The following is a 25,393-nucleotide window of genomic DNA, read 5'->3' on the forward strand; positions in this document are numbered from 1 at the left end:
TTGCCTGCTGCTGCCCATTGAGTGGATGTTTTCAGAGAACTATCCAAGATCTCTCTCTTGAGTGGTAACAGCTAATTTTAGACCCCATCATTTTATATGTATAATTGGGATTATGTTTTCCAATGTGCATTACTTTGGATTTATCTATATTGAATTTCATCTGCCATTTTGTTGCCCAGTCACCCAATTTTGTGACCAATGACCAGTTTTTGTGAGCTATTTAATGACTTCATTTAAAGCTATTTTAAAATCTATTTAGTTGTCCTCATTAACATCTAATTTTTGAGTGGCCAACCCCTCCAAAATTCATAGCTTTTGCTAAGTAATGTAACTTTTCTGTAAACATTGTCTACTTTTCATGTGAGTGCAGGTAATTCCTTTCGTTGTAGAAAAGTGGAAAATGCTCCTTTGTTTTAGTGATCTTCCAGATTGTAAAATTATTCTCTGTGCCCTCAGGCTCGACCCATCCAAAAAAGGTGGCCTTTACTCTCCCTAAGGATGACTGACAAGCAAGATTAGGTAGCTGTTGTAACAAATGGATAAAACCAATAAAATCAAAGCTGAACTTGACCCCGTGACGCTGAATGAAAGTAAATAGCAATAAGAGGCAAATAGGATAAATTAGTGGCCTGAACCCTGAGGCCCCTTCCCCCCCACCTTCCCTGCCCCTGCTTTGTGCTGCTGTTATAGTGCAAAAGGGAGTGGAAAGCAGCTGGATCCCCTCAGTGGGTGCTGCAAAATGTCTGAAAACCCACCTGCTTCCTGAAGCTTTTCAGCAATTCAATAGAACACTGTGCCTATGTCTGCTCTGCAGTTAGACACCTGTGGCTGACCCATACCAGTGAACTCGGGCTTGCCGGGCTCAGGCTAAGGGGCTGTTTAATTGCGATGTAGAGGTTCAGGCTTGGGCTGCAGCCTGGTAACCTCCCACCTCGCAGGGACCTAGAGCCCCGGGCTGCAGCCCAAGCCTGAACATCTACACCGCAATTAAACAGCACTTTAGCCTAAGTCCTGCAAGCCTGAGTCAGCTGGCACGAGCTAGCCAAGGGATTGCTCATGTGCATACAGTTAGGTACATGATAAATGTTCGCAGTATTGGGACCCAAGATCATTAAAAAAAAAAAATTGGGGGGCGGGGCAAAAATCCAATTATTAGCATGGTTTCCCTCTTTTACAATACAAGGTGCACCTCTGATGCTATATAAATAGGTTTTCGTGATCTTTGGCTTTATTCCTAATTTTCTTATTTAAAAATCTATTTGTGTTCTCCGTATAATTTCACTACCATTAGCCTTTTGAGAAGCAGAAACTGGGAATTTCACAAGTCTGTCATTCTAGCCTCCTGAGGAGCAGACAACATCCTCTAACTAAACTCTAAGAGAACATAAGAATGGCCATACTGGATCAGACCAAAGATCCACCTAGCCCAGTATCCTGTCTTCCAACAGTGGCCAATGCCAGGTGCCCCAGAGGGAATGAACAGAACAGGTAATCATCAAGTGATCCATCCCCTGTCGTTCATTCCCAGCTTCTGGCAAACAGAAGCTAGGGATACCATCCCTGCCCATCCTGGCTAATAGCCATTGATGGACCTATCCTCCATAAATTTATCTAGTTCTTTTTTGAACCCTGTTATAGTCTTGGCCTTCACAACATCCTGTGGTAAAGAGTTCCACAGATTAATTGTGCGTTGTGTGAAGAAATACTGCCTTTTGTTTATTTTAAATCTGATGCCAATTAATTTCATTTGGTGCCCCCTAGTTCTTGAAATAACACTTCCTTCTTTACTTTCTCCAGAGCAAAATGACACCTCATTGTTTGGACTGTTTCCCAGTGTCTTCAGGAACTGACATCTTTGTAAAGTTAAAGGTCCTTTTTTCCAATTTGCTGATTCTTCCCTATTCAGATTTCTGCAATATATTTTGAGAGCTGTCTGGACAGTGGTTCTCAAACTGTTTCATATTGCAGAACACTTTCTAAGGTTGAGGGAGATCTTTTCATGGGCACTTTTCCCTTTCCATCTTCCAATCCTAATACCTTGCTATAGCTAACCTGCATGGTTACATTCAAAAGTATTAGTATTAAGGAGAAAAAGGAGAAAATAAACTCAATTAAATATGACAAGTGGCAGCAGCATGGCTATTTCTCCCTATTATGTGTCAGTGCTCTCTAGCTCCTCTCCCTTTCTGTAGTATTTTATATATTAGTTTATATTAGTTAATTCCAAACCTCCTCATGCTAGCTGATATCCCTACTGCTCTATTCATGACACTTTACAATCTGAACTTTTCTTTTATTTGCACCTCTCCAATTTTGGTGCCATCCGCAAACTACCTTTTTTGGTTTTTTAAATATTCCATGGACTTGTTTCATCTTTTCTCACAGCCCTTCCCTTTCTGCTCTTCTCACTCCCCACCTTACCACCAGCATCAACACCTTGTTGTCTACTCCCAGATATCTCCTTATCCCTCCCCAGAATTCCACATTCTTGGTGAAAGACATCCTCTGTTGCTCTACCTCAAAGCCCCAATTCAGCCAAGGCACTTAATACGTGCCTAACTTTAAGAATGTTACTACTGAATCAGTCCCCAACTTTTCCATCTCCTCTCAAATCTCATCTTAAAGCATATCTTTCACCCTAGCGTATGCCTCTTACTTTTCTCTCTTTCTGTTATCTAATTATCTGTGATATTTACAATAATTCTATAAATTTTTTTGAAGGCACAGTTTTAATAAAAAAACAGAATATAAAATAAAATTGTATCAAACTATATTGTTTTAATAGAATAAGAGAGAATTGGCAGCGAGTGGTAGCTTCATATCCAAAGCTGCATATAACCCTACAGCTGCGTCATTTCCATTTGTGCTGAGCACTTAAACTCACCTTAAATCTATGCCAGCCTACTGTCTCTCTCAATATATTCTAGAGACATGAATTTTATGAACATTTTAAAGTTCCTTAAATCGTTGCTAATGAAAACAGCAAACAAAATCTTGAGGTGCACAGTAATTTATGTAAGACTCAAAAAAAGATTATGGTATTACTGACATGCTTTTCGACTTTAATCCAAAAGCAAACTGATCAAATAGCTTTATATGAAATAGATTGGAATATACTTGTCTAAAATATGCTTGCTTTACGCCCTAAAATCATACATTCAGCTCCTTGGTTGGTCTAAATTTGACTTCAACTGAGCTATTTTAATTTATAACATCTGACCCATTACATTTACCCCAGGATCCTGCCAGACTGTCACAATTAAAGGAATTAGAATCAAAGTACTATCAGACAACTCAGCTAAAATACCTACTGGATTGCCTATCTCAAACATCTTTTTTTCCCCTGGTTAGGCATTTTATTGCACCCATCATGGTCATATATAGGAGCCATACATACTTTTTTTTAAAAAAACACGATAAATTCTAGCTGAAAGAACTCTATGGCATGAATGCAAATGGAACTTATCAAAACTATATACAGGTAATTGAAATCAGTGTCCTTTAAAGAACTTCCAGAAATTAAAACAGATCTAAACAAAGGAATGGGTCATTAATCCCATAAATATCTGGAAACTCACAAACAGGAAAATGAACACCAACATTGCTCTTTCTTGCCTGCTAAGCATCTTTGACATCCCAGAGTTTAACCTGGGTTTTCCACACAATACCAAAGCTATATAGAAACAGGCAATTTAATATAATAAATTTAATATAGCATTCCAAAAAATAGCATTTTTTGGAATGCTAGCCTAAACTCACTTGACTCGGTAGCTCCAGAGGAAACTATCAAGAACAGGGGCCTGATTTTTTACTTTTGTGGCACTGACTTTACACTCGTGTATCTCCACTGGGGCCAGTGGAGTTACATCACTTTAAAGTGAATGAAACAGAGTAGAAAATAGGGCTCCAAAGTTTTACAAATATCTTCAGGTGCAGCATTATCTCTTTGCCAGAACTCATAGCAGCCCATGAAACACACCAAAAGAATCAGATTAAAGACTGGAACTAAGTCCTAGGTCACACAAAAATATGACATTCTGTAGGTGTCTCTCTAGATGTTTTAACCAAGTTTGTTGCTAGAAAGATACTAATGCCATTTCCATGACCAATTTAAACACGGCATAAACATATTAGAAAATAATTTAAAAAGACCATACTATAGCTAATGCTATCATATAGCATGGTTCTGTAAATCATTTTACATTTGTCTATGCCTGCAATTAGCCAAGTATTTCTTGCTGCAAGGAATTTATATCTATTTAACGGATGATAAGGTTGGATTCATTGGGTGCTTTTGTCCAGGAATAAATATTATGTCTCTCTGGCTGTTTTGGTCAGTTTTGCTTTCTGAGATTCTTGAGAAACTCAAGGAGTTCTGACTTGTGAGCTGGACTCATGCCCCAATGGCTTATTAAATTCAATCAGTGCGGGAGGGCTGGTGTTAGGTCCATTGTTGGCTAAGATAACATTTGGGCAGCCTGCCAGCTCCCTTCAAATGAGTTGCCATTAGAACCATGCTCAAGAACGTGTATTCATGTTGGAGATCTCACCAGTTGTTATCCCCTTGTTTTAGTTAAGGTTACTGAGAAGGGGTTGTGGTCCTGCAAGTTTGGCTTCATCTGAGGTTTCTTGATCCCTAACAGTCTGCCAGGTAGCTTGGGTATGACAAAGAGACCTGCTATTGCTGTTGGGCTTCTTATAAAAAAAATCTTCTAGTGATGGGTAGTCAATAGTGATCGGGAATCCAGGATGTTTTTTTGTCTTTTTTTTAAGGCTCTGTAAGTAGCTTTTCATTATAGTTGAACATAAAGTTTGGGGGGTTTCTTTACTCACCTATGGACCCTTACTGGATTATGAATTACCAGGCAAGAGAGTTCAGTGTTGATGTTCAGGGATTTGGTATGTATGTATGTATGGTATGTTCTCACTGTACTGATAAATCACTGCAGGAGGGGGGGCAGTGTTGGATAATTGCTCATCAGCCTTGATGGCTCCCTTGTACCAGGGTTCCAGTCTGTCAGCTCTTCTGTACAACACGTATATGAGACCACCTGGGGGGTGATAGATGATTTGGGCTACAGTGCCATCGTTCCATAGATGATGCATAACTTGGCATTTTTTAATTTAATTTTTTTAAAATTAAAATTAAAAAAAGATCTCGTACAGAGGCACTGTGTAAAATGAGGCATTGAGATCCATATGAGGAATTTCAATATCCGATAGCCTGAAGGCTTATAAGAGCCATACAAGACTCATTACATTATGGGAACAACAGGACTCCACGATTATGTAGAAAGCCCTGTTACAGAAGCATGACTAAACCCTGCTCCTTAAGATACTTCGCTCTACACTGATTTCATTGAACCCAGATGTTGTAGTGTCTCTCCTTTCCCAATGCTTGGCTGAACTAGGGACTTGGATGAGAGCAAGCTGGCTGAAACTCAGTCTGGAGAACACAGAGATGTTGGTGATGGGTTGTGGGAAGCACTGTGTTCAATTGTGTCTATCCTCATTATTCAGAGGGCTTGCCTGTCCTTTGTTAAAAAGGTTCACAATGCAGAGGGTTCTCTGGATCCCTTTTTCTCAAATAGCATCAGTGGATAATCATGTTTTTCTAGACGTCAGTGATTGGCACCAGGAAGAGCTCAGGTAGATCTAATGGATCCTGATGTAAAGGACTTGCAAATCCCTTTTTGGGATTATCATTTTGGTCCCACATACAAAATACCTTTGGGACAAAGTTAATAAGAAGCCAGTTAGAAATATTTGTAAGAGACACACACAATAAGGTAGCTGTGGAATGACAGTGTGTCTTTCTATAGACCCCATTTCTTAATTGAAAACTATAATTTATTTAAATAGGGAGAGAAAACTCTCAGTATTGTAATGGAATCCAGGAGACTGCTGCAGAATTACCTCTAATGACAGAGTAGTCTTTAAAGAAACTTTAATTAAATATAAAAGTTGGAGTCTATTGCAAGTAGTTTTAGATGAAATAATTGTGGCACTGTCAACTTTTTGTACATTTATTTCTTATACCTGAGAAAATATATAAGGAGAGATGGTAACTTTTAATTTGGTGCTATCATGTCTGATAGTCATGTGGGTGGGGTAATAGTTATATATATTAATTTTATATATAGTAACTATTAGTTTAGTTCTGAAGCAAAACTGTAGAACTGAAACTAAAAGGCACATGGAAATAGCGGGACAGTTATACAGACAACTTGTACTTTGATTGTTTGCCTCTGCTCAACTTCACAGGGATTCATGTATGTCACAAGTATTATAATAGGAACAATTCAGAAAATATTCACATCATTGCTTAGAAATGAAAATGAAATACATTTTACACATATGCCTGAGTGTGATTCAGTGTTTGGGGTACTCTGGCATCTGTGGTCATTTTGTGTCAACTGGATAGGTTCAAGTGCATATGGGGAGGAAGGATGGAGTTGGAAGGCATGAGATGCAGGTTGTGTTCCCAGCTCTGTGGCAAACTTCTTATGTGATCTTGGGAGCAAGGCACTTAATCTCGCTGTGCCTCAGTTTCTCTTTATATAAACTAGGGGGAGAATAAGAGTAGTACCTTAATTACTTGGGTATTAGGCTTAATTCATTAATGTTTGTAAAGCACTTTAAGGAAGCTGGATAGAAGTTACTAGAAGCGGCTGATTCAGCACATCCCACCACCAGGATTTCTCTGGATCCCAAGGCTAAATTCCTCCTGGAGCAGTGTCTATGGCTGGTGCTGTGTGCTGTAATTTGCAGCTCCCAATACCAGTGGAGGTAAATTTGACCCCCATTTTCTTCTGTCACAGATAATTAATATAATTATGTATCTGTCCAACCATTTGAATTTTTACAGCTTTTCCTTGTTAATACTACAATAAACACACCCAGCCTATTTACAGGAAATCTTCCATAAATTACTTCTCCCCTGTGAATGGCTAGGTCCGTACAGGGATCTCTTAGAAAACAGTATTTGTGACCTATATTAAATTGTATTTAAGAAATAATTTTATCCATGTACTTTTACTGCACCCATCATAGTAATATTGAGATAAATGAGAGTTTTGCCATTAACTTCAATGGGAACAAGTCCCATATGCACAAATGAAAAATGGTACAAATTCCATCTGAGAAGACCCATGTTCTCCATTGTTTACATAGGTCTCTTAATTGACCCAACTTCTAATAACTACATGCATTACTCATAACATCAGTTGTTTAACACTGCACTGTATTATTAGTGTCAACTACTGTACTTAACTGTATACAAAATACATACTTATGTAATCTGTATAACTATACTGTGCCAAACGTCAGTCTGTGTACTTACAAGTTTGTGCTTTCTATCAACATGTGTCTGAGTCATTAAAAAGAAATTGTTCATTAATATATTTTTGCTCAGTATTCGGAAAGACTGAAATGTACCATAACCAGCGCTTGGCACTGTGGAATGTGTTTGATAATTAATATTTTTAAATTACAGTTTGCACTTTTAAAACTGTTACTAGTGACCTCAGTTGTACACACCTTTGCCATCTCTCTGGCCTGGATAAAAGCAATGCATTATCCTGGGATGCAAAGCCCTTTAGAAAATTCCAGCTGGTACAGCAATACTGGCTACTGGGAGCACATAAAACCTGTCCTCTGCTCTCTGCACTGGCTTCCCTTAGACTATTGAGTTAAAATTCAAGATCATTCCTTATCTTCAAGGCGCTCAGTGTGTTGAGCCCAGGATAGCGACAGTATCAACTAAAATTCTGGGCTGAGGCTTGTCGTTGAAAACTGTGCCCCTCTGGCACAATGGAACTTCCCACCAGTTCCAGGGCAGAAACCTGAGCAACCCTCTGGAAATCAGTGTAACTTCTCCCACGAGTAAAATAAACAGGGCTTGGGCTGTGGTGCAATGTATTGATCCTCCAAGGTGCTGAGGGCTCAGTACCTGCTTCGCACCTTGCAACATCAAGCCCCCTTACAATTTTTAAAATTCTTTCATCCTGCCTACATTGCACGGGCTGAGATTCTGCGAGGCGCTTCCAGGAGGTGAAGCACAGACGGGCAAAGCCCATGGGAAGTGGGGGGGAGGGGCGGCAGTGGCTTTAAGCCCATCCGGTTCTGGGCTGGCCCGGGGGGCCAGTGCAGCCCCTGGCGGGAAGTTAAACGGAAACCTCCAGCCGCAGGTGTCTGGGTAGCGCGGTTCGGTAGGAAGGTATTTGTACAAAGCCTCTACGCCGTGGCAGCATCGCTTTATTCGCTGCCAGGTGCGCCGAAGATGCGGAGTGCGAGGCAGGGGCGGCGGAGTGTTGTGAAACCGGCCCCTTTGGCCAGGGGCTGGTCCTGACGGAGCACCGAGAGCCGTGCCGGGCTATCCCCCCGGAGGCTGCCGGAGGGGAGCGGCTCGCTGGAGCTCGGGGTATTTGCTCGACGCCGCTCCCCGGCGTCCTTCGCTTCCCCGGCGCCCCTGCTGGCTGCGGGCGGCGCTGCCGCGCCCCCCTGCACCCCCCGCGCGCTGGGAGGGAGCGCGAGGGGCTCGCGGCTGCCGCGGCCGGGCGGCTCCCACAGCAGCCAGGATTAGCCGCCGCCGGAGGCCCCCGCAGTTCAGCTTTCAGCGCAGCGCGGCGGGGCGGGGGGCGGCGCTGCGAGTGCCTGGGAGCGGAGCGGCGAGCAGCTGCGCTGCCCTGCATCCCTCCTCACGCCGCCGCCGGGGCCCCTAGACTTTTTTTTTTGCTCCCTCCAAACATGGATTTGTTCTTCCTGAGGTTACTCGCGGTGGCCTGGCTTCACCTGGAGGCTGCGGCGGAGTTTGACGGAAGGTAAGGCGCGCCTTCGGGGGGAGAGAGCCCCTCGCCAGCACTGCCCTGGCCGGGGGAGGCAGGTCTGTGGGGAGAGGCAGCAGAACACTTAAGTGTAGTGGCTTTCCCTGGAGGTTTTGCTTAGAGCAAAATGTAACGAAAAGCACCTGCAACCCCCCCCCCCCCCCCCAGCTCTCAGGCACGGAAGGGGCTCGTGGGGGAGAGAGAAAGGTACAGGGCTGACAGCTTGCAGGCACTTGAACTGAGGGGATTTGAGTTGTGCAGTGGAGTTGATAGAGGCACCTGTGAAGCTCAAGAGACACCAGCCATTCAGCTCTCTCCGACCCTTTCTGGCAGAGCCAGTCCTGAAGACTTGGCATCTAAATATAGTCCGAAGTTTTCAGTGCAGCGATCTAAACCTATTTTTTCCCCTCGTGGTGGGAAGCTAAGAAAAGGAACTAAGGAAAACTCAACGCTGATTGTCAGGTCATAAACAAGTTGTTCTCATTGTTTGTATCTTCAGTTTAGGGAATGACTGAGCAGCCGCAATTGATTGTCCTCTTTTGAAACTTTGACTTACCTAATGGCAGGATTTTATTTTTTCTAAAGAGACATCTATGATAGACAAAAGTGAAGAACTGAATAAACTGTTTTACATGTGCAGTGGAGGGATGAGACTTAGCATCTTATTTGTTTTTCTTTCCACCACTAAAAAAATTTGTGGCCACTCCAGATTTAACCTTCATAAGTCTCTCTCCCCCTGTGCATATCTCCCTTTCGCACTCATATATATTAGTGTGTTAAAATAATTCTGAAAAGCTATACGTATTATAGTGTCTTACATGAACATATCTCAGCTGTAAAGAGATGTGAGATATGCATGCTATGACAGGTTTGAACAACTCCAGAGTTCTTTTAACTTTATTATGCAGCTGATACTCCTACAGGCTACATCAGTACAGCTGAAAATTCCAACCTGTGTATTATCTATGTATAATTCATCACAAGAAGTCCTGGATGATTTGATCCTTTAAAGCAGGGAACCTATGGCACACAAGCTGATTTTCAGTGGCACCTCACACTGCCCGGGTCCTGGCCACCGCTCTGGGGGGCTCTGCATTTTAATTTAATTTTAAATGAAGCTTCTTAAGCATTTTAAAAACCTTATTTACTTTACATACAACAATAGTTTAGTTATATAGTATAGACTTATAGAAAGAGACCTTCTAAAAACATTAAAATGTGTTACTGGCACACGAAATCTTAAATTAAAGTGAATAAATGAAGACTCAGCACACCACTTCTGAAAGGTTGCCGACCCCTGCTTTAGAGGATCATTAAAAATGTATGTAGAAAGTCTGACTGATGCAAAGCATTCTCACTTCTGGAGATTGGAGTTCAAGCTAGGGTCAAAAACAAGTGAAGCCTTGAGGTTTTAGCCTCCAGTGGAATCCTCTCTACATTCTCTCTTCTCCACTCTTCTTCCCCACTCCCCAAGCCAAAAAAAAAACCCACACCTGGCTGTTGTAAAGCTTACTGTGGTCTTGAAATGAATGAACTGGGAAGACTGAATTGGTTTCTTGCTTCTCAGGACTTTGTTGACAGAGGTGAACTAGCTGAGGCTAGTAGAGAAGTAATGCACCCTCCTGCGTATCACCTGGCATAAAGCAATTTAAAGAGGTATGGGGCTTGGTAGGCAGTCTTTCATGGCATCTAAATTATACAAATTTTATTTATACAAAGTGTGCGTATACACACACACACACACATTTTGTATATATATGTGCCTATAAATTAACTATTGTTCCTGATGATTATTATTAAATCATCAAATAAATTATTATGATTATTATTAAAAATTATACACAAGTGCTTATGGACATATACCGCAAGATTTTAAAAATGCTTCATATAACATACAAACCTAAGTAGTGCCAAGAGGCATTTAAACAATATACTGAAAAAAATAGCAACTCAAGTTTAAACATGAATCTAGATAAATGAAATGTGAAAATAAGTGTTGAGGTACAGGAATGTGTGTAATCAATATTGTTAAACTGTGTCAAATTTGGTGAAATATTTAAACACAAATATGGGAGTAGTTCATGTATAATGAAAGACTGAATAGGTTTTCAAATGAAAACATTAACTTTGCTTTGCTGTACATGGAAATCAATTAACATGCACATACCAAATATTTATTTTTATTATTTGTTCAAATAGTTTTTTCTTGTTTTGTTTTACATTGTTGTTAAAATGTAATAATTTTATGACAATGCTTTCTGAATATTTAAGACTCCAAATGTAACCTATTTCATTTCACAGGGATGAGACCCAAAAAAAAAAAAAAAATTAAATTCCCCTTTTCCCATTATTGCCTGTTTGCAAGACAGAAACTTGTCTTAATTTTTGATTTCTAGGACAGGTTTTAAACTTAGCCAACTTAACTTTCAGATTTGTGAAATCAAGTTGAAACACTGTTGATGACAGTTTATTACTTATAAATGTTGTAAAATTCAGATATCTAATATTGCTTATGACCATCCTGTGAGTGGCAGCAGTGAGCATGCTACAAAGTATATTAGTATATTAGCTGCTATTTCTGGTTTTAAAATGTCTCTTTGGTTAACACCCCCCGCCCACACACACACACTGTCAGAGTTCTACACTAGGACAGAAATACTACAGACTAATATTAAAGCAGATATTATAAATATTTATGTTAACCAGAAAGATACTTATTTTAAAAAGTAGCATGGACGTTCTTTAAAAAAGATTTATGAATTGTAGATAAGGGTGTTTTTGTTTTTGTTTTTGTTTTTTAACTATCTTGTGTAGGTGGCCCAGACAAATAGTCTCCTCTATGGGATTGTGTCGGTTTGGAAGTAGAATTGATTGCTGCTGGGGCTGGGCCCGTCAGTCATGGGGGCAATGCCAACGTGAGTATTATCACTGCTGGGGCTTTTAGCCACTTAGAAGGGGCTTGTACACACCTATGACTAGATTTCACATATTCACATACACACATAATTGCAGGGTTTATGACATAAATGGAGCATATTTAAGGGACACGGTCAGGTTAAAAAAACGTACATTTTAAGAAGCAATTTGTGTTATTAACAGCACTATAGATAATTAAAGCTGAAAGAAATATTGAACCTAATTTACTCTTTTGCTATTAATACTGTTGGTTGGTATATTTTTTCATTAAATTTTGTTTAGGCAATGAAAATAGACAAGTCAATTTCTCTTTTGTTTCTCATCAATTTCACTTTCTAGCTCTCATGGCCTAGGAGAAGGCTGCAGTGTTTTGGATTGCAAAAACTGCAGGGAGGAAATATTTACATCCTAGGGAAAACAAACAACCTACTGCTAGAATTTGAACAAAAAACATCTTGGAAATGTTCCTTATTGGTGTTAGGTTAAAGCCCTTCTTTTATAACCCAATCTACGGGTTTAAATCAACCTGACAGTGTCCTTTTAATAGATCACATATTAACAGAGACATATCTGAATTTTTTTCCATTGTTATAATCCTTGTTATAACTATTGATAATCATATAAATAAGACTTCATTAAATCAATTTTAAAAAATAGCATTACACTGGTAAGCAGAGCAATGCAAAAGTGCAGATTTTTTTCCAGGGTGGGAGAAAGAGATCTCAGTTACATTTATAGGTTTTTGCCCTGAAAACACTTAATATATACTTAACTCGTGGGTAGTTTCCCATAGGTGTTTGCAGGATCAGATCTTTGGAAACTTTTGCATTTTAATCCAGAGGCAAAAGCTTGCAAAATTAGATGAATTTCTGCCAAACAATATACAAGCAGAGCTAAGAGGTGAACATTGATTACTGCTCATTTTGCAGTGCTGTGAAAGTAAAGCAGCAGGTGAAAATGACAGCAGAGATCCCAGTCTAGTCTCTAAGCAAAGGTTTTGGTCAAATCTGTAAATAAAAATAATAGTTACCACTTATAAAGGGAGAAGGTTAATACAGTACAGCATTGAAAGGATAATAAGATGACTAATTAAAAATAGATGTAAAGTGCTACTGGAATATAACAAGCATGGAATTCTATTTAGCACCCATGAGCTCACATCATCAGTCCTTTGGATTTTAGAACTGCAGTTTGTAAGAGAAATAGTCATTTCCCTGATATAAACATTTGTAAAGGGAAGGATTGCGCCCAAGGGTAATAGAATCTATGGCCATCTTTTATGACACAAATATACAAATGCAAATCAAACCGAGAGCATGTGTATCATACTACAAATACTCTAAGCAGCAAGGCATAAGTGAGTTTCACTAAATAGTTCTCCTGGTTTCCCTTTCCCCAGCTAAGTTCTCACTTTTGTTGTGACAATGAGCTGAGCTCACCAGGGTGGTAACATTCAGATGGAAACCAATATGTATTTCATATTTGACCTTCAATTCCCCACCACTGCCAATTCTGCTTTGATGTACGTCCTGTATTATAGTTTCAGGAAGTGAATGGCTCATGGTGATAATGGCACAAACTATGTAATTAAAGTGGAAAGTGAATTTTTATTGCCCTATAGCAAAAGTAGTGATGAGCTTAATTTTTTCAGTTTTGTGTACAGTTGGCATGAAAATGTCCCTACAGTTCTAGGAGTAAAATTTGATACTGTCTTGAAAGTTACAGTGTTGCTGTCCTAAAGCAATTACCAGCTATGAAATGGGAGGGTGACAGAGTCCCCCATTCTGTCTCTTGGCAGCATGGAAGACATCACACAAACTTTAAAGATTTCTCCCCCTTTTCCCTGTGGTCTGTATTCTCTTTAAGGGTGTATGTTCCATGTTTCAGAATTATGGTAGTGTTCTGAATATGTCTCAAAGACACAATTAACCATTTTCTAACAGAAAATAGAGGAGTATTCCATCTCTTTAAATCATACTTTCATAATATTTCTTATTTAGTCACAGGAGCTGTTTTTAGTTGACCCATAAATTGTCCTTGAAAATCTGATGCACAGATTTCAAAATCATACTGCTTAGATTTGATTCAGGCACAGAGTCAAGTCCAAAATTATTCTAAAAAGGAAATTAATTATGGATGGGCCTCCCTCTACTTATTTCTTAACTGACATGTCTAAGTGACTTTGTGGGCATGCTTTCAAGTCTACTTATATGAAAAATGGGCATTTGTTTGCTATTCTGAAAATTTCATATCTTCTGTTTCAAACTCGGTGGAATATTTGGTAATTTATTCCTGATCTCACTGCTTCCAACAGGGATAACTGGAAAGTATGTCAAGGCTACAAAATTATTATTATTACTTATTTAACTGCAAAGAGGCATCTGATCCTAATGCCTTTAGAATTCAGTCATAGAAACAAAAGAAGTCAGATGCTTCCTACATGTGTATTTCATGAACTATGGGGAAAATGGTTCTATTGTTACTGTGAGGTTTTTTCATACACACGGGTAACCATATTATTCCAGTCTAAATTTTGTATTAGAATTTTATTTTAGATTAAGGGAAATAACAAAACAAGGAAGAACAAAAGCTAAGTGTTCATGAGATAATACATAGTTAGCATTGTCTCTGTCACATGCTGCATCAACTATGCCTGACAAAATGGCAGCAGCTCCTACAGACCACCAGTTTTCAATTATTTACAGATGTAGTACAAAGAAAACAGTTGCATAGCTAAATCCATCCTTTTGGATGTCATGGTGTCTCTCTGCTGTTTGTTCACATTATGCTACTTACTGCTTTCATTACTGGATGGTACACCCTTCCCCTTTTGCTACTGATTCTGTTTTTGAATGATGTTAAAAGCTTAGAAACATTGACTGGCTGCAGTTCTGATGTCATTATTTGGGTGGCCTTGTATTATAAGGGGCTGCTCTGTTGCAGCAAGCACATCTATACTAATTCCCACTACTTAAATCTTTCATATTTTTTCTGTTTGGATTTTGGAATTGAATAGGGATGATGTCATTCATAGTGACTGTAAGAATAATTTTTTTTCAGATTCCCTTTAAAATATTTTGTAGACTAAAATGGGGGCAAAAATCTCCCCCTTATCTCTCTTCTGCTATATTTTTAAAAACATAAAACTCCAAGCCTATTATTTACATCGTCTTCACTCTCAACTAGCTTTTCAAAAGAGCTCAAAGATGGATTTTTTCAGTGCTCCATGCCCACAGTTGAGGCCACATTTTCAAAAGACCTCAGCACCCAGCAGCTCCCATTGAGACACTTGTGGCCAAATGACTTCCAACATACTGAGCTCTTTTGGAAAAACTGGCAATTCCTTTTGGTGCTTAAATGGGAGACAAACTCTTGTGTGGGAGGGGAAGGAAATCTGGCTGATTATGGATGCTGAGTCCTTTAGAAAATTCTGTCCTGTAGCTCATGATGGGAGGTTAAACTAAATGAAAGTGAATCTTTCTGATGCTGGCAACTAAATTGCAAATCTGCCCTCAGCTATCCATTTCAGGGTGCTGGTGGTCAATATGAGAGAGCGAGCTGGAATAGAAAAAGGCAATCCAGGCCTCGCTGGGAACTTTCAGAGTGTTTACTGTACAGAGGGAAATCACTGAAAAGTTTCCAAAAATGCAGGTGTGCAATTATTCTCCTACTCCCATTATGGTAAAATAAAACTCCCACTGAGAGCAGAATCGCTCTCTATAAGCAGGGCTCTCAATATACACAGGGCTTCTTCTACTAGCCATGTGTTTTCTTTGCCACTTCTGAGCCCACTATTCAGTGGAACAAATCTCATTTATGCAAAGACAAAAAGTATTGAGTGAGAATTAAAAATAAACCTACAATGGACCAGACTCAGAAGGGAGAAGAAAGTCTGGAGGGAGTTTAAATTGGGGTAACTTTAGGGTGACCATATTTCCCTGAATACGGGGATCTGGTAAAATTACTCATTCAAGCGAGTTCAATGGCAATCAATCAGAACTATGCTGTATAACGGTCTGTTGTACAATGTTGAAATTAACATCAAGCTGACTGAGTCTCCATTAAAAAGAAATATTGTGTAGCTGGATTCTTTTTATTTACCTTCTTATCTTTAAGGCTTTAGGGTTCACACAGGGAAGGGTGACACATGACCCTCCCCCCACCCCCCAGACAGGGAGGGGTGACCGACTGACCCGACCATCCCTGCCCGGCGCTCTCTGCCCTCCATGCTTGGCTGGGCCCTTGGGACAGACCCGCCTCTCTCGGTACCTGGAACCGTGTCTTCCCAAGGCAATACATTGGGGGAAGAGGGGGAAAGCACATTCAGGGTCACATGCCCTCTCTTCCCCAGATTTCTGCCAGGCTTCACACCAGAATGTGGACAGCAGCTGCCTTTTGGCACTGTGTGGGAGGGAAGGGACGGGAGCTGCTTCCAGCTGCAGGGGAGGATGAAGGGGAAGAGATGACCTGGCCCGTGTCTTTGCTGAGCTTATCTCTTCTCCTTCGAGAGTTGTCCCTATGGGTGCTCCACTTCAGGTCAAGGTGCGTCCCTGCACCTTTGATCAGAGATTTTCTCAGCAGTTCCCATACGGGCCATGCACATGTGGTGCCTGCCTTACACGCTGTCAGTGCTTGAACAGCGTGTGCATGGCCCGGACTCCTCAGTTCCTTCTCTACCATCCACTGCCAGAGACAGAGTTTAGCAGTCCCACTAGTTTCACTCTTCATAGCCTTTATTTAGATACAGTTCAAGTAGTTCATTAGTTTTTTGTTACTTATTTAGATAAGTTTTAATTATTACTTATCTCCTATTAAAAAAAAAAAAAGTCTTTACCTCAGAGTTAGTGACTCCCAATATACCTGGTTCTCCAGGCTTCAAGAGACGTATAACATGCAGAGACGCCATCCCCAACTCTGATGGCATTCTCAGTGCATACGATGTTTGGGGGAATCTCATGTACCCCCAAAATGCGTACTATATAGTAAACTTAAAGCCCGGACTCGGAAGGACAGTGACCTCAGACTGAAGCTCACCCTCCTGGAAAAGTCCCGGGCCAGCAGTCTTCCTCCCGACAAAATTCACCACCGAAATCCTCAAAGGATTTAAAAAAAATGGCAAAGAAATGACTGGCTTCCTTCCCTCTCAGGGAGCACAATCTTCCAAGCAGTGGTTGACGACTTCAGCTCCGTCAGTGCTGGCCGCTCCGTGGCTCAGCACATACACTTCTCCAGGCCACTTCCGGCACCACTGTCCATCGATGGCCACACGCTCCGGTGCCGAGGCTCAAGGCTTTGAGTTGCCCGCTTCCAATGTGGCACCGTTGGTCACTGAAAAGAACCCAGTACCGACTAATGTGACGACACTGATGCCATGAACTACTGCTGCAGCGCTGACGGATCCAAATTTGGCACCGATTCAAGCTCCGACCCTCCATGCTGCCTGTGCCATACTTCTCAATGCTGACCCCTGGGTCTACAGCGCCTACACCATCGGCACTGGCTCAGCATGAGGTGCCTACAGTGCAGATACTGCCTCAGGCAGCTATATCAGCACAGCACAGAGCACGGCCAGTACAGACTCTGCCTCCTGCATCGGCCCATTCTCGATACACGGCGCTTCACCATTCAGCACTGTCAGCCGCCACACTGGCCCAGTTTCTCCACCATAGAGACCTGGCTATCTCTCCCACCCCAGAGTCTCCTCTACTAGGCACTGATCTCTCACCGGAACCATCAGCACCTTACTTACAGTTAGCCCCTGCTCCTTCACACCTCTCAAGTGAGGAGGAGGAGGATGTTGACGGCGTTTTTTCTCCACGCTCTTCTTCCCCTGTTAAGACATCTGTGACTGGAGGACATCTTCGATCCCACTCCTCATATACCAGGGAATTCCCACTGTGGTATGGCCACCCTTGGATGGGACCACCCATACCTTTCCCCCGGCCAATGGCCATGCTGGAATCCCTGGGAATCTTATAAGAGACATTCTAGCACTCATCCTACCTCACGCAGAGAGGATCATAGATCTCCTCCCCCAACCACAAACAATGATGCTGAGCTACAAGACGAACCAACAGCTTCACCAGCAGAGAACGTTGCACCTGACACCTCTCCAACTAATAAACACTCATCTGTCTTGCCCGAGGAGGCTATTATGCCTCTGCCACTAACAGCTGACAATTTCACACACTTCCAGGACTTATTTAAAAGAGTTGCCGATCAGCTCAAGATTAATCTTGAGGAAGTGTCTGAACACCAATACGAGCTTACCGACATTTTACAACTCACCGCATCTTCCAAAATAGCATTGTCGATCAATGGAGCCATCATGGAACCAGCTAAAACCATATGGCAGACCCCGGCCACTATATCCCCAACCCGCAGGAGAGCAGACTGCAAATAGTACATCCCCTCCAAAGGTTCTGTTTTTCTCTTTACACACCTGTTGCCCAATTTGTTGGTGGTTGAGGCGGCCAACTAGAAAAATAAACAGCAATATTTCTGGTCTACCCCATCTGATAAGGATAGCAAGAGGATGGACTTATTTGGCCATGAAGTGTAATCATCTTCCACCTTACAATTTAGGGTGGCAAATTATAAGGCTCTATTAGCAAAGTATGACCACAGGAACTATGCTAAATTAATGGAATTTATTAATGACATTCCTGAGGGCAAGCAGCAACAATTTAAAGCCATGGTCTCTGAGGGACAGATGATATCCCATACGGCTCTTCAGGCCACCGTTGATGCTGCTGACACGGCCGCCAGACCAACAGCACAGCCATTGTCATGCGGTGAGCTTCATGGTTCAGCTGCTCCTCCTTCCCACGGGAGATATAGAACACTGTCAAAGATCTTCCTTTCGATGGTGAGATGCTATTTGCAGCAAAAACGAAGAACCCAACAATGACGCCCCCCACCATCCACAGCATCTCAACCCCCTCCACCGAACAAGCAGATTTGAAGCCTTGGTCAAGGGTATAGAAGACCTCCCACGCACTCCAGCGCCTACTGCAACCATCCATCCTTTTGGACACCATCTGCTCCCATTCCTCACCAACTGGGAAGCTATCACTACAGGCAAATGGGTCCTAGAAATCATCCGATCGGGCTATATCATGCCCTCCCTCCGCGTCCTCCTTCACGGACCCCTTTCACGAACACTTGTTCTGTCAAGAGGTGCACCATCTTCTATAACTAGGAGCAGTGGAGAGGGTACCCACTCAACACCAGGGGAAGGGATTTTATTCCCACTATTTCTTGACTGAAAAGAAAAGTGGGGGGATGGCGACCTATTCTTGATCTTCAATAACTAAACAGGTTTGTCAAGAAACAAAAACTCAGGATGGTTACACTGTCAACAGTCATTCCGGCGTTGGAGACAGGACATTGGTTTTCAGCCCTCGACCTGCAGGATGCATATTTTCATGTTACTGTACACCATGCCCACAGACTCTTTCTCAGATTTGTGTTGGGCGTGGATCATTACCAGTACAGGGTTTTGCCCTTTGGCCTTTCAACTGCTTCCTGAGTTTTTTCCAAAATTCTAGCACACCTCAGAAAAAAGGGAATCATTATTTTTCCTTACCTGGATGACTGTCTCCTGAAGTCTCATACCTGGTTGGAAGCCATTCGAGGGACCACACAACCGTACATTGCTTCCACAGCCTTGGCCTGCAGATAAACATAAATAAATCTACTTTACATCCTACCCAGCAACTAGACTTCATAGGAGCCCACCTCGATTCCACCACAGCTCTCGCATCACTTCCAAAGGACAGATTTCACACACTGAGTAACTTAATTGTGAGCATACAGAGAAGCCCATAGGTCACCGTTCGAGACTGCCTAGAACTGTTAGGCCACATGGCCGCATGCACATTAATCATCATAAACGCACGCCTGCATGCGATGCCTACAGGACTGGCTGGTTAGTCAGTCTACAAACCCAACATGCATAGACTAAGCAGACTGCTAACTATGCCCTCAAAAGTCAAAGATTCACTCATATGATGGACCCTTTCTCTCAACCTGTGTTTTGGGGTCAGCTTCCGGCAGGATCCTCCCTCCATTATCATCATGACAGATGCATCCCTCACCGGCTGCGGAGCACACATGGACCATCTCACGCCGACTCAGGGTCTCTGGTTTTTCTACACAAACAATGCTTCATATAGACCTCCTAGAGCTCTGAGCTGTCTGCAATGCCTGCCTCCATTTTCTTCCCCTCATCAGAACCACATGATCAGAGTCATGACCGATGATATCTCATGTATGTTTTACATAAACAGACAAGGGGGAGCTCAATCCCAGTCCCTGGTGCAACCGAGGCTATAAAACTTTGAAACTGGTGCCTCCAACGCAATATTCACATCTCAGCCTCACATCTCCCAGGTTTCTCCAAACGCCACAGTGGATGAGCTCAGTCGATCCTTCCCCCTCCATCATGACTGGAGCTAAACGACACCATTCTACACAACATTTTCCAGAGCTAGGGCTATCCCCAGCTGGATCTCGTCACAACTACAATCAACAAAAAATGTCCAACATTCTGTTCCAGAGCAGGTCTGGGAAAGCATTCTCTGGAATACGCATTCATGATCACTTGGCACGACACTCTGCTGTATGCATTCCCACCAATACCTCCGCTAAACAGAGTGGTACAGAAAATACGGGCAGACAGGTCCCAGGCCATTCTAATTGCTCTGACATGGCCCAGGCAACCGTGGTACCGCTTTGTCCCGATCTCGCTTCCCCCACTCCCCAACCTACTATCACAACACAGGGGCCAGTTATATCACCCCAATATAGCGATGCTCCACCTCAAAGCATGGCTACTCAGTGGTTCTCTAATGAGGAACTAGCATGCTCAGTACAAGTCCAGGCAGTTTTACTACACAGCAGGATACACTCCACGCTCACTACCTATCTGCAGAAATGGAAAAGGTTCAGCACTTGGTGTTCTGCCAGATACACCCCTCCGGCTTCCGCCCCTCTTCCGCTGATTCTAAACTACCTTCTAGAACTTGAAGTAGCTGGGCTTTCTCTTAGCTCAGTAAAGGCTCACCTAGAGGCAATCAAAACATTCCACCACAAGGTAGATAATGCTACTGGTTTTTTGGCCCATCCTGTCGCCAAAAGATTCCTCAAAGGTATCCAAATGCTCTACCCAGATATAAGACCACCGCTGAGCCATGGGACCTACACCTGGTCCTCCAGCTTTGATATACAACCTTTGAACCCTTGGCTACCTACTCCCTTTTACACCTATCCATGAAAACTGAGTGAGTAGCAATTACATCCACCAGCTGCATGGGGGAACTTGGAGTGCTGATGGCCGAACCTCCGTATACTGCCTTCTTCAGAGACAGTTACATTTCGTATACATCCTAAATTCCTTCCTAAGGTGCATTCGTCCCTTCACCTAAATAAACCTATTCACCTTCCAACATTCTTCCCAAAACCACATGCTAATGCATTTGAGGCAGCAATGCACACGCTTGGCATTCGTAGAGCGTTATCCTTCTATCTTGACAGAACTAAGCCATTTAGACAGATCCTTAGGCTCTTTATAGCTATCACTCGATCTCAGGGCAAAGGGATCTCCACCCAGAGACTATCCAAAATGGATATCAGACTGCATAAGTTTGTTACCAGTTGAAACGAGTCAACCTCTTGCTGCAATCAAGGCACACCTCTACTAGGACCCGTGTCCACTTCCGTAGCATTTTCTGCAACGTCCCGCTTTCCGACATATGCACGTGGCCACTTGGGCGTCAGACCTTACGTTTACTAAACTTTACAGTCTCACTCAGGGTCCATCATCGGACACCCGACTGGGTCGAGCTGTCTTAACAGCTTTCTTACCAGATCCAAAATCCTGACCATTCTAAGAGATACTGCTTTCAGTCCATCTGGAGTGGAGCACACACAGGGACATCTCTCGAAGGAGAAGAGGTGGTTACCCACCTTGTGCAGTAACTGACATTCTTTGAGCTGTGTCCATGGAGGTGCTCCACTACCCACCCTCCTCCCCTCTACCTCGGAGTTTGGAGCAGGCTCCATTGTAGAGAAGGAACTGAGGAATCCGTGCTGTGCACGTGCTGTTCAAGCACTGACAGCGCACCAAGGCAGGCACTGTGCATGCGAGACCTGTATGGGAACTGCTGCAAAAATCTCCAATCGAAGGTGTTGGGATGCACTTTGATGGAGCACCCATAGGAACACTCATCTCGAAGAATGTCAGTTACTACAGAAGGTGAGTAACCTCCTCTTCTCTTCCTCTTCTCTTCTGTGACTGGAAGCAGCTTGTCCATTCCTGCCCGCACACTGTCGGAAGGCAGCTAACATCTCCAGGCTGCTGCTGACCACCAACATAAACCCCAGCCGCCTCCTGTGCCCCACCCTGGCTACAAGCGTGGGCAGGAAGAGGTTAAGCTCTAAGAATGCATGTGCACCAGGGCCTAGGAAATTCTGACTGCAGGGGCTTCAGTCCAGCCAGAGGGTGGCTCGGCAGGGGGAGGGTGCCTAGGGGGACAGGAGAAGCCCCACGCTCCCTGGCGGCAGGACTCAGGGCGGAGGGGTAGGGAGTGGAGAGGCTGCTGTGGAGAATGTAAGTCTGGGGCTTGAACAGGCTGGAAATCACTTCCCCTCCATTCCCCTGCCACTTCCATAAGTTAGCTGAGGGGGCAGGAGAGGCTTTCCCGTGCCAGCGCTGAGGCAGGGCTTTGGCACATGCAGGGCTTGGCTCCTCCAGCCCAGTGCCCACCGGGCACCGAGGGTCTTGGGCTTTCCCAGGGTGCCAGCCCAGCCGGAGGCAGTGGGGGAAGGAAGGAGTCTGCCGGCCAGGCTGTTGGTGAGCTGAGCACTCCGACCAGGGGCTGGTTCCCCACACAGCATTGGGAGCAGGCTATGTCCCGCTGGTGGGGATATGGAGGAGCAGCAGATTTGGGGGGAAGGGAGCAGTGAAGAAGCAAAGCAGGGAGAGGACATTGAGAGGTGGAGCATGTAAAGGGCTGATGGGTGGGCAGCAGAGGTGATATATAACTGGCTGCTGCATGGCGCCTCCCCGCACTCACCAGCCACTACAGCTCTCAGGGCGCAGCCAGTGCCGGCTGGAAACAGGATGCGGGGAGGGGGGCACGGTCCTACTGGCTGAGAGGTGGCATGCAGTGGGGGCTGTGCTGATGGACCAGAGTGGGGAGCGGCCAGCCCCGTGTGCTGCATCTTTACCGCACCATCAGCCTTGCACACCCAACTCCATTGTCAGCCACTAGACCCCCACTCTCACCACTGGTGGGAGGGCGGCTGGCAAGCAGGGATCTTCCCAGCAGCAGGACCCACCAGTACTGATGGGGAGGGTGGGAGACAGAAAATACGGGACAATGTGCCCGTTTTTAAGAAAAAAAACTGGGACTCCTGCAGGAGGGCTTAAATATGGGACTGTCCCTTTAAAAACAGGACATCTAGTCACCCTAGATAACTTATGCCTTCTTATGACCTCTCTAATGTGCATATTTTACCATTTAATACTCCTCCTACACTGGCTTAGACTTCCTTACTTCTCTAGACTAACACAGACTCGCACCTACTTACCAAGATGTAATTTATGCTTCCCGCACTCATCACCTCTGAATTTGGCCTACTGAGGCTTAAATTAGTGTCAGGGAATGGAAGGTGGGTAATTTGTAGCCATCAGACACGAGAGTAGGAAGGAATAATAAACAAGTGGGGGAAGAAGTTGGTTCTTGCTTTAATTTACATCTTTTTTCACCTTTCTAGTGCCTCAGTTTGTAAATTTGCACAAACTTAGATTGTTACACATAGATAAGCAGGTATGCATTAGTCTACTTGACGGTTAGTGAATTTGCAATGCCTTGAACATCACCACTAACTGGGCCCCTCACATCTGTACCATTTCAGTAAAAATAACCTGCCTCATTGTTAAGAAAGGAGATAAAGACCTATGCTAAACATTATGATGATACTCCCAAACTCTCCTTCCAAAACTGGCACATTCAGATTGTGTAACATCCTCTAAAGAAATAATTGAAAGAGCTCCCAGCATTTTGGATTATGCCTCTGATGTTTTCCCAGAATCAGTTTGTGACACCAGCACAAATTCAAGTTAGCTATCTAAGTCCATATTGGGGTTCCTAAATAAAAATAGCAAGATTTTACAAAGGCACTGATCACCTGCAGCTCCAGATGATTACAAAGAGACTTGTATGTGCTCAGCAACTCGCAAAATTGACCCAGGGGGATTTAGGAGCCTAATTTTAGAGACTTTTAAAAATAATTCTTATTTAATACAGTGAAGGATCAAACAGTGTTTCTGGGATTTATAGGTCTGATGTGGAGATTTGGCTTGTGGATTAAACCTGGCATACAGGCCTAAGTTTGAAGTGACTGAAACTTTTAAAACCAATATAATAATTTAATTGGTAGTTTATGTTTATATATTAATAAAAATGGAGACATTCAGCTATTGAGGCCCTGATCCTGCAAATTGCCTTGCACAGGCAGATCATTGCAGTTGTTTGGAGCTCCCTTGATTTCAGTGGGCCTGTGAGTGTACACAGCGATTGGTCCATGTGGCGTGATCTGTAGCATTTCAGCTTTCGTTGCTTTTTGCATCTTTTAAAAGTCCAAAACTGAAATTATTTCATAAATTCCCAGTTTGTGCAACTCTTACTTATGTAGTAGTATTTGTCTGCAGCAAGTGCAGTATGATTCTTAAAATATGACAGGTTTCAGAGTAGCAGCCATGTTAGTTTTGTATCTGCAAAAAAGAAAAGGAGTACTTGTGGCACCTTAGAGACTAACCAATTTATTTGAGCATAAGCTTTCGTGAGCTACAGCTCACTTCATCAGATGCATACTGTGGAAAATACAGTAGGAAGATATATATATAGTTAATGTAGGCCTCAGACTGCTTGAATTGTTCAGCCCTCCATATCTATGATAGGAAACTCCTGGGCAGAAGGAGATTCCAGAGGCAACAACAGCTCAAGGGAATCCTGGTAGCCTATCTCCAATGGAGCTTCCCTGCCAGTGAGCTGACGGGGCACTGAGAGTCCCAGAGCTGGTGATAAGTACCTCTTTCTGACCAGTCCCTGGCCTCTGTATATTCTAGGATATCCACAGAGCTTGAGGGCAGTCCTCTGGTGGGAGAAACTGCACTCCTCTGATGGAATGGTTCAGAGACTACCCTATGAAGGTAGTTTCTTCTCACCAGGGGTTGCCTCCCCTGGATATTTCTATACAAGAGGACAATCCAGGTCTAAACTTGCAAATGTCTCTATTGGGCCAGATGTTGGTATAAATCAGCAAAGCTTTCACTGAAGTCTGTGAAGCTGTGCTGATTTACACTAGCCGAGGATCTGGCTCAACCATGCTGAGGAATATGTTAACCGGCTAGATGACATTTATAAATGATGCATCCAACATTACTGTATACTGAAGAGGATTAGTCTGGGGTTTAAGCATAACAGATAGCTAAGGTACAGGATGAAAAAGATATTGTTTCAATGCAGCGCCTTATAATAGAAATTATATGGCCCATGAAAACACCCTCTTGATTTTTCAGCATGAGAGTGGCAGTTCTGTACCTGCCAACAATTCAGTGTGGTTTGTTTGAGGTTTCGCCCCCC

General features: G+C 43.1%; 1 protein-coding gene across 6 annotated transcripts in view; it reads left to right on the forward strand.

Annotated features, from left to right (window-relative positions):
• Positions 1-8,255: 8,255 nt before the first annotated feature.
• Positions 8,256-25,393, forward strand: part of NPNT (nephronectin) — a 95,692-nt gene continuing 78,554 nt past the window's right edge. Inside the window, exons 1-2 of one of the 6 annotated variants that reach the window (XM_037897008.2) lie at positions 8,256-8,822; positions 11,640-11,740. In XM_037897008.2, coding sequence (XP_037752936.1) covers positions 8,749-8,822; positions 11,640-11,740 — 175 coding nt within the window. In that variant the 5' untranslated portion in view covers positions 8,256-8,748. Of the gene's footprint in view, positions 8,823-10,461; positions 10,482-11,639; positions 11,741-25,393 lie in introns of those variants that run through there. The other 5 variants (XM_037897009.2, XM_037897010.2, XM_037897011.2 and 2 more) reach the window with 5 other exon arrangements.

The sequence above is a fragment of the Chelonia mydas genome, chromosome 4 (genome assembly GCF_015237465.2).
Source record: "Chelonia mydas isolate rCheMyd1 chromosome 4, rCheMyd1.pri.v2, whole genome shotgun sequence".
Lineage (NCBI taxonomy): Eukaryota > Metazoa > Chordata > Testudines > Cheloniidae > Chelonia > Chelonia mydas.